The following is a 9,478-nucleotide window of genomic DNA, read 5'->3' as shown; positions in this document are numbered from 1 at the left end:
TTATTTCTAATGACTTGTGGGAAATTCACTTTCTCTTTATATTCAGAACTCCCCTCCGTCCTCAGATTTACATATAAATCACTGTCATATTAAACAGACTGGGAGCTGGAAATATGGAGACGCTTCCCTACTATTTCATACACGTCAGGAAGGTTTCTTACAGAATTACTTCTTGTAAAGATTACTGATGAAATTCCTGTATAAAGCAACAGATGATATTATATTATTTCATTTTTTTATATATTTTTATATTGTTTTAAAGACCTACTGGAAGTAAATGGGAGGTGTAGATTGTTATACTATATATTACAATCCAAACAGGGTTCAAATAAGATCTATTAAAAAAATGTTATATACAAGCAAAACCGCTGCATTGTAAGCAGGGCCGGCGCCAGCACTGGGCATCCCAGGGCAAGTGTCGGGGGCCCAGAGCTGCTGGGGGGGGGCCACATAAGGCTGTATGTAAGGAAACCATGAGGGGGCTGTTTGGTATGTTAACTAGGGAATATTTTAGGATAGCATACTGTTAGTTTCTGAATTTTGCATGCTGCCATGTGAGTTCACTGCAAAGGGGCCCACTGGGGCACTGTCACCCAGGGGCCACTGAAACCTGGAGCGGACCCTGATTCTAAGCTCCAGAGCATAGTCCATAGAAGAAAGGAAAAGAGCCAGCGTGCACAGGTGAACAAGTTAAAAAAAATTAAGTTCATATAAGTCTTAAAAGAGTTGGAGGGACGTCCAATTGTGCAAATTAATGAATGGGGTCCCTCAGCTGGACCCCACGTCACTCTCCAAGATGAGTGGAGCAAATGTCCGTGCATGTCTGATTGATGTAGGACCACACCGGGTGCCACTCCTTTCAGCTAAGAACAGGAAACTGAGGCTACAATTTGCACAAGCTCATCGAAATTGGACAGTAGAAGATTGGAAAAACGTTGCCTGGTCTGATGAGTCTCAATTTCTGCTGCGACATTCGGATGGTAGGGTCAGAATTTGGCGTCAACAACATGAAAGCATGGATCCATCCTGCCTTGTATCAACGGTTCAGGCTGGTGGTGGGGGTGTCATGGTGTGGGGAATATTTTCTTGGCACTCTTTGGGCCCCTTGGTACAACGCCACAGCCTACCTGAGTATTGTTGCTGACCATGTCCATCCCTTTATGACCACAATGTACCCAACATCTGATGGCTACTTTCAGCAGGATAATGCGCCATGTCATAAAGCTGGAATCATCTCAGACTGGTTTCTTGAACATGACAATGAGTTCACTGGACACAAATGGCCTCCACAGTCACCAGATCTCAATCCAATAGAGCATCTTTGGGATGTGGTGGAACGGGAGATTCGCATCATGGATGTGCAGCCGACAAATCTGCGGCAACTGTGTGATGCCATCATGTCACTATGGACCAAAATCTCTGAGGAGCTTCCAGCACCTTGTTGTATCTATGCCACGAAGAATTGAGGCAGTTCTGAAGGCAAAAGGGGGTCCAACCCGTTACTAGCATGGTGTACCTAATAAAGTGGCCGGTGAGTGTATATATATATATATATAGCATGGTGTACCTAATAAAGTGGCCGGTGAGTGTATGTGACATTTTTGTAGCATTAGGTGCGTTTTCATTGCATTTTTCAAAGCGGTTCAGTTTTTAAAAACGCATGCGTTTGTGGTCTGCATTTTGAAACGCATGTTATTACAGCACAAACAGCAGGGAGAAGATTACTGCATTTTTACAAGATTTTGCTAGATTTACAACATTTGAAAAATTCATTTGAAATCGCAGCAGAAACGCAACAAAAACGCCACGTGTGTCTTCGGCCTCAGGCTGCGTTAACAAGTGGCATTTACATTGAGTTTTGAAAAGCAATACAACAGTTGAGGAAAGGAGATTTAGGGTGATGCCACACATGGTGTTATGAAACCATTTTTGGTCCGTTGTTAAGGCCGCGGTCACACGTACCGCTAGGCGTCCGTTCATAACGCGACGCTAGCGCACAGGGGGAGGTCCTAGGCCCAAACGCACATGCGTTTCCAGGGAAACGCATGCGATCGGCTGAACAATCGCATGCGTTTCCCTGGAAACGTATGTGCGTTGGGGCCGAGGACCTCCCCCTGTGCGCTAGCGTCACGTTATTCACGGACGCCTAGCGGTACGTGTGACTGCGGCCTAAGCAGTCTGTTAAAAAACGCATGCGTTAATAAACGCATCCGTTTTTTGAAAACGCATCCGGTTTTGACAGGTTTTCCGTATTTGCGCAATAAAAAACTGACAAAAATGGATGCGTTTTCAAAAAACAGATGTGTTTATTAATGCATGCGTTTTTTAACGGACTGCTTACAAACGGACCAAAAGCGGTTTCAAAACGCCATGTGTGGCATCACCCTTACCCTAATTACAATGATGTTTACAGTGTTAACAGATTGCATTGACAATTGTGTTTTGTAAACACAAGTGTCAACAACAATGTAACTAGGCAAAGCACCTCTCCTCAGCTCTTGTTCTGTGTTTCAAAACGCAATGTAAATGCCACGTGTGAATGCAGCCTAAAAAGAAAACCCAAAAAATATGTATACTCACTTACCCGCACTCCCTGCAGCCTCCTCCTCTCTCCTGCACTTCCTCTCTTCCTTCTGTGAGGCTGGTGACACACATGCATTAACACATGCATTTTCCATGCATCACAACAGCCGAGTAGAGGTTATTTGCCTAATTACATTGTGGTCAACATTATATTTACAAAATGCATGTATTAAAGGGGTTATCCGGGTTTTAAAAATAACTGAGGGCCGGGCTGGGGCGACGCTAGCGCACAGTGGGCGGGGCTCGGGCCGATCGCATATGCGTTTCCCGGGAAACGCATGCGATTAATAACCCGATCGCATGCGTTTCTCTGGAAACGCATATGCGATTGCCCCAAACTCCGCCCCCTGTGCGCTAGCGTCGCGTTATGAACGCGGCGTTAGCGGAACGTGTGAACGCGCCATAGAGACGGGTAGGAGGATCCGGCCACATCCCGGACCGGAAGCTCCTTGTGCGCGGCTTCCGTGCCCCTATAAACAAACAGGGGCACGGATCGAAGGGACCCGGATAACCCCTTTAATTCATGTGTTTGTTAACATTGTTAATGCATTCATTTTGTAAACACAATGTTGACAGCTATGTAATTAGGAAAATCTCCTCTTCTCAGCTGTTGTGATGCATTTGAAAATGCATGCGTTAACGCCACGTGTGAACCTAGACTGAACACACAACACTCACATGAGAGGACCGCCCCCTATGCGCTAGTGTGGGTTACATTGCTTTTCCACTTCATCTGCTAAAACGCAATGTAACCTTAGCAGGCTGAAGCCAGTGTGATACGTCAAAAACGCAACGCACTACGCGGCGCAACGCATCGTGTGAATGCGCCCCAATACACAAGTTTTCACATGCATCACAACAGCTGAGAAGAGGAGATTTGCCTAATTACATTGTTGTCAACATTCCATTTACAAAATGCAAGTGTTAACACACTGTAAACGGATATGTTAACTTAATGTTAACTCACACAAAATGTTCACATACGTGTTAAGGTCACATTAATGCATGCGTTCTGCACGCGCAATGATTACAGCAATGTAATTAGGCAAATCTCCTCTTCTCCGCTGTTGTGATGCGTTTGAAAACGCATGCTGTGATGATTATTAGATGTGACTAAAATATATGACAATGTGTAAAAATATTGTAACATAAAACTCCACGATAAAACCTTCTCCTTATAACAATAACCTGCAGCCCTGAGCTCAGTCCTTCACCTGCGGCCACCACTTCACCTCGCCCCCTATTTCCTGGATGTGATACTTTGTATCTTCATCTGCTCTACTGTAGATCAAAACAAGCAGGGCCCCGCAGAGGGGGGATTCCTACATCCAAATCCATGTGAAATGTTTATAGAGAGTAAGCAGGTCACATTGTATTCTGGGCATTATAAGGTTAAGGGCCTTTGTGATCTTGTGTCAGACTGAAGTGAAGATTAAAGGAATCAGCTGAGGGTGAAATACAATCAAAACAAATCCCAGTCCGCAATCCCCCTGGCGCCCCACCCTTCCTGTATAAAAGCCGGGGGCAGAGCTGAATGGGAGCAGTAAACAAAGTGTAAGAGAAGTAACAAGACTCTGTGTGACTATGGCCAAGGAAGGTGGGGTGCAAGTTGCTGAGCTGAAGGGAGGTCACCCTCCTGCGGGTAAGTAGGTGGCGGTGGTGTTATGACTATTTTGGATTGTGTGACTGCAGGGATTAGTTTATGCTGTAGACTCACCTCATTGTTATCTATAAGTTTTGGGTCACCTGAGCAGGTCCTTACTAATGTGTTGGTCATCTCACCTTCTGATGTAATATATATTACACCCCTTTAACTGGTGGGCATTGCATGTGGTGACCCCATTCTTCTAGGCACATGGAGGGTGAGGGGGGGGGGGTCAATGCTAAGTGCATGTAGTGACTGGATGGTCTTGCACAAATGTAGTTTTAGCTGAATTCTGCTTGTAGTCACCTTTTCAGGCTTCGGTCACAGCATAAGGGATCCTAATTGGTATAAGGAGCTTCTCTCCTGATATATACAGCCATGTAAACAAGTCCCACATTGGGGATCGCTGGCTGTAATGTGGCGGCCATCTGTCGCTATCACTTTATCAGATGAGTGAATCCTATTCACACGCATTGCTGATGCGGATCTAGACAGACATGAGGGGAGGGGGTGTGGGGGTCAGCGCTGGGTTATATTTCTATGAACCCAGTTGCAAGCGATGGGTCAAAGTCCTATCATGTTTCATAACTTGGCTCCTTCTTGTGTTTTTATACATCTCCTAAGTCACAAGTCTCCATAGCTTGCATTTCTTTTATGTAATCTGCAATTTTTCTGTAATGCGGCGCCTGCAGGGCAAACTTATACACTTCTTCTTCAGATATAAGAATGTTCTGTATCCAGGGACTATGTGAAACAATGTATCTAACAAACGGAATGGTTTCAAAGTAATGTAACTGTCACCGCTTATCAATATTGATGGTGTCTAATAAAGATTTACTTTGGTTCGATCGAGAGTCTTGCAGCACTTTTTGTCCCGAGAGATGTTTAATCCTCCTCCCCTTGTGTATGTCACCGAAAGTGCAAAAAAAAAATGGATTCTCAAAGTTTGTGTCCTGACACTGCTGTTCTCTGCAATGAATCCCATCCACCTAGGAATAAATATTGCTGAATACTACACAAGTTGTAGTCAATCTTTGGCTGTGTGAAAGAGGCCTGGCTAGTAGGGGCTCACAGTGGACCATCATTGGCCCTTTTATCTTTCTGTCTTGTAGTTAAAGCTGGCGGCATGCGCGTCTCCAAAAAACAAGGAAATGAGGAAAACGTTACACCAGATAAGACCAAGAAAACCACATCTGAAAAACCAAGGTATGGGGCTTCTAAACTATGTGAATGGACTCTGTACTTCTTGTTTAAAGGGGTTGTCCAGTGTTGGAAACACTGTTTTCTGCCAAAAACTGCGCCACCCCTGTCCACAGGATTTTTGAGGTATTGCATTTAACCTTTTTTCCTGAATAGAGCTGTGTAGGACCAGATGCCACTAATGGACAGGTGCGGTGCTGGTTTTGGAAGAGGCCTCTTTGAACCTTTTCATATACAAGACTGGTAGTGTGAATAAACATTTCACATTAACTAGAGAATTGGGGGCCATGCACAGCTTAAGGATCCACAGAAGATTAGAGAAGAAAATCTAATCATGATTAGTTTTGGAATCTGATTTCCTAGTTAAAGGGGTATTCCCATTTCAGCAAACTAATGTTATTGTTTGTATGAGGAGTTGTACAACTTTTAAATTTCTGGATCCATTCCGAAGGGTCTTCTAGATCTCTGCTTGCTGTCATGCAATAAATCTTCTATGTTCACTACCAGTGGACAGGAATCTCACCACGGTCACACAGGTGCACGGCTTGTTGGTATCAGAGAGATATAGCGAGCTGTATGACCATGGTCTGATTTCTGTCCACTGGAAGAAAACCTAGAAGATTTCTATTGCATGACAGCAAGCAGAGATCTTGAAAACACTTCGGAATTAATACAAATAGGACTAAATATTTTCATTATACACATTTATTTGCTCAAAGGGGTCAACCCCTCTAACCATGTGCTCCTTTTGGAATGTTTGTAACCAGTGTCAAACTTGGCTAATAATTATTACATGCAGATTAAACTTGGGATGGTATGTAGACTGTATGCATTTGCCCTTACAGGGGTTGTCCAGAGGCTTTAAAAAAAAAAAAAGCATGCTTTTATTGCAGGTCAGTGCTATAAAAATGAATGGATCTGATTTTAATTCCTAGCATTACCCATGTAGTAGTGGATTACAATATATGGTATAGTAACCCCCAAACCACCCACCAAATGTTTTACTCGGAAGTAAGTTCACTTATGAAATCCTCATATGTTCCCACTCTCAATAAAGGGACGCATCATCCATTCCTCAAGAAGCTGATTCTAGTACCATATGTAGGAAGTGATTCCATAATTGTAGGGGCAGTCCTAATCCGCCCCTATGTAAAGGTATTTTTGGAAGAAGTGAATTAGTTGTATAAAGTCAAGGAGGTGGAGACTAACACTGAAGTCAAGCTCTCTCCTACAGAAAGCCTCCTTCAATGTAATTGATCGTCCTGCATCCAGAGACCTCACTAACCAAATCTCCATTGGGATTTAGCTGCTGCAGAACATCAGAAGATGAGGGGAAAATTGCACAATGGGGTTTAATGTATTTTCTATGATTTGGCAAAGATTTCTAAAGAAACGAGGCAGAAGTAAATTCTGACACGTCCACTGATTGTCTGAAAACCTGTCTCAAAAAGTTCTTGTGTTAATAATTAGCTCCCGGAGAAGTTCTGATCTTAATGTCTGTTCCACATGGTGATTTATCATGACTGCACATTGAGACGTTACAGTTCGCTGAATCTTATTAGCTGGAGAAAAACTGTTCTAAAATCTAGTACAAAATGTCTTCTTCTCCCTCCCCTGACAGCTCTAATGTGAACCTGACCAAGATGCAAGCCATGAACTTCCTAGCCGGGGCACTGGAGAAGGTTTGTAGCTGCAGTATATTTCTTTCTTTTCCTAAGAGGTCGTGGATTATCACTTTTTTTTGCAGCCTCTGAGGGGTTGTCCAGCAATAGTAAAGCGTGGCTACCCCCTTCTATATAGTCATTTCTGCATGGGCCTGAACTGCAATACCGCACACAACCTGTGGCCTGATGTGGCGCTGTCTCCTGTAATTCCAGCAATATCCGGGCTTATAAGAGACCTGTGTCAGCTGGTGCATTAGATGTATATTGCAGTAGTCGGCACTGCTGCTGTAAAACAGATTATATTGTCACCCGGGTTCACTGCCCGTCACCCAGAGAAGATTGGATTTGCTCTGATGTAGAAGTCTCTTCATTGTGAGCTGTCTGGGTCCTGTCTAGTGTAATGTATTACTGATGGAAAGAAGGGGAATCTTTGCTCCTCCATTATTTCGGTGGAATGGAGAAGCTGCTGGAAAGATGTGTATAATGGGGGGAATGAAGGCGAATGACTTAACCAGTCTCTTATATTAGTTGTCTCGGAGCTGTGGTTCGGGGGCCTGCTCTGGGAGGCTTTGTTGGCCGCCTGTCTGAACAGCGCCTGGTTATTCTCATGTACACGATGGCGTACAACTGCTGTGCTGTAAACACTTGCACCACAAGTACAGAGGAGATGTCTTCATAGTCAACTGTACATCTGGAACAGACACAACGCTGCAACCTACACGAACCAAGCGGTGTAACAAAGTGCAAGTGGAGGGTCTTCAAAGGCCTGGCACCTTAGGGTGCCCATAAACCATCTGTTCCCTGGAATACTATAGAATGTAATGCATAACTTGTCCTGTGGTGGATAAAGTTCCTGCTGCTGGATTTACACTAATTACAGCAGATTAGTGGTAGTCCCAGCAGGCAGATGCCTAATAAAATGTGTGTGTGTGGGGGTCTACACTACCAAAAATTGGGTCTCCAGGTCTATACAAAACTGAGGTGTAGCATCATAAACTGCTCCTTTATCTTGCACATTAGCTTTATCCAAGTGCTCTTCAAGAGTGTCTGCAGTTAGTGGTAGTGTGTTAATATGACCACGTGGCTTGCTTGTGACAAAGTTGTTCCTTTGATCCAGAACCTCCTAAGCTCTGTACTGGAAAGCTGCCATATTGGTGTCCAAAATAATGTAATTTAAAGAAAATCTACTATAATTATAAACTTGGCACCTTGACTGTGGCAACCTTCTTAATTTGATATCTATGGCCTTTCAATCTAAAATGATGCAAATTAACCTGAAGGGCTATGCAACAGCACCCCAATGTAATTTTACACAATGGAGGGTTAAGTGCTCCTGCAGAGTGTAACAGTCTATGAAGTGGCAACCAACACCACCCCCCCCCCCTTCCCGAGCCCTTCTGGCTCTTTAGCATAACTAGAAGTTGCTTTTTAGAATGAAGCCATGGATAACAAATATAGAGCCAGGCACTGTCTGTGGTGTGAGTCTTCTGAGTAAGTGTTCTAGGATTATTGTGGATTTCCTTGAACCTCATGAAAAATACTATGTATACAAAGCGGCTATGGAAGCTGATGTGTACCAGACCATTATGGATAAAAATGCTTGTTTCCTTCTTTATTCCTGCAGCTCAGCCATGAATTCCCTGCAGAAGCGGCTCAGATCGCTCACCAGAAGCCCAGGCCCACCGTGGAAAAGGTCATCCCTCCAAAAAGACTGTACATTATCCAGCAGCCCCGCAGATGTTAGATCGCCTGCTGACACTGTGGTGATCCACTATGGGGCCAGGATTTTGTATAAATGGTTTTGTATTTGTTAATAATAAACTTCAAATGAGAACAGTTTGGATATTTATTTTCCTCGCCTACATAAGTTATTCTGGTCAAGTTTGTGAAGCTGTTGGCATAAAATTCTTTGCTGTGTGGAACAATATAGGGCATAGGAGCAGGGAGCACAGGAATTGAAATTTCCCGCTGCAGCAGCCTTTTTTCCTACTCCTATGTGAAGTGGCTGTATGTGCCGCCGCTAAAATCTGCAAACATGTAAGCACCAGAGGCATAACTACAGCAGTAGTGTACATGGTAGCTGTTAGGGATTTTTATGCAGGGCCCCAACAGCCCTCTTGACTTTTGTAAGGTGAGTCCTAATTAACCCTTTGAGGGAGGATGAGATAGCTGCCGGCAGCGAGCTGACAGAGTAAATGAAAAACACAGTCGGTCTTCCAATGCACTCAAATCACACTGTTTATTTCAAACAGATACAGCTATATTTTAACACATAGAGATCAGCATTTGGGGTGTTGTATGAATGGAGATAAGACACTTAGATTCTATTGGCCATTATGTTTTTGTACCAGCACATTCTGGGAAAAATGACTAGGCCTTGTTTACA

General features: G+C 43.8%; 1 protein-coding gene across 1 annotated transcript; it reads left to right on the top strand.

Annotated features, from left to right (window-relative positions):
- Positions 1-4,065: 4,065 nt before the first annotated feature.
- DAPL1 (death associated protein like 1) lies at positions 4,066-8,926 on the top strand. The gene is made up of 4 exons (XM_072121955.1): positions 4,066-4,225; positions 5,341-5,434; positions 7,050-7,110; positions 8,717-8,926. Exons 1-4 carry the CDS (start codon positions 4,168-4,170, stop codon positions 8,834-8,836), a joined length of 333 nt encoding a protein of 110 aa, XP_071978056.1. The 5' UTR covers positions 4,066-4,167; the 3' UTR covers positions 8,837-8,926.
- The last annotated feature ends 552 nt before the right edge of the window (positions 8,927-9,478 follow it).

The sequence above is a fragment of the Engystomops pustulosus genome, chromosome 8 (genome assembly GCF_040894005.1).
Source record: "Engystomops pustulosus chromosome 8, aEngPut4.maternal, whole genome shotgun sequence".
Lineage (NCBI taxonomy): Eukaryota > Metazoa > Chordata > Amphibia > Anura > Leptodactylidae > Engystomops > Engystomops pustulosus.
The sequence above is the reverse complement of the archived record's forward strand: the minus strand, read 5'-3'. Positions and strand labels throughout refer to the sequence as shown.

Coding starts and splice junctions, on each gene's coding strand:
- DAPL1 (XM_072121955.1), top strand. CDS start 4,168: ATGGCCAAGGAAGGTGGGGTGCAAGTTGCTGAGCTGAAGGGAGGTCAC. Junction 4,226..5,340: donor GGGAGGTCACCCTCCTGCGG/GTAAGTAGGTGG, acceptor TCTGTCTTGTAG/TTAAAGCTGGCGGCATGCGC. Junction 5,435..7,049: donor ACCACATCTGAAAAACCAAG/GTATGGGGCTTC, acceptor CTCCCCTGACAG/CTCTAATGTGAACCTGACCA.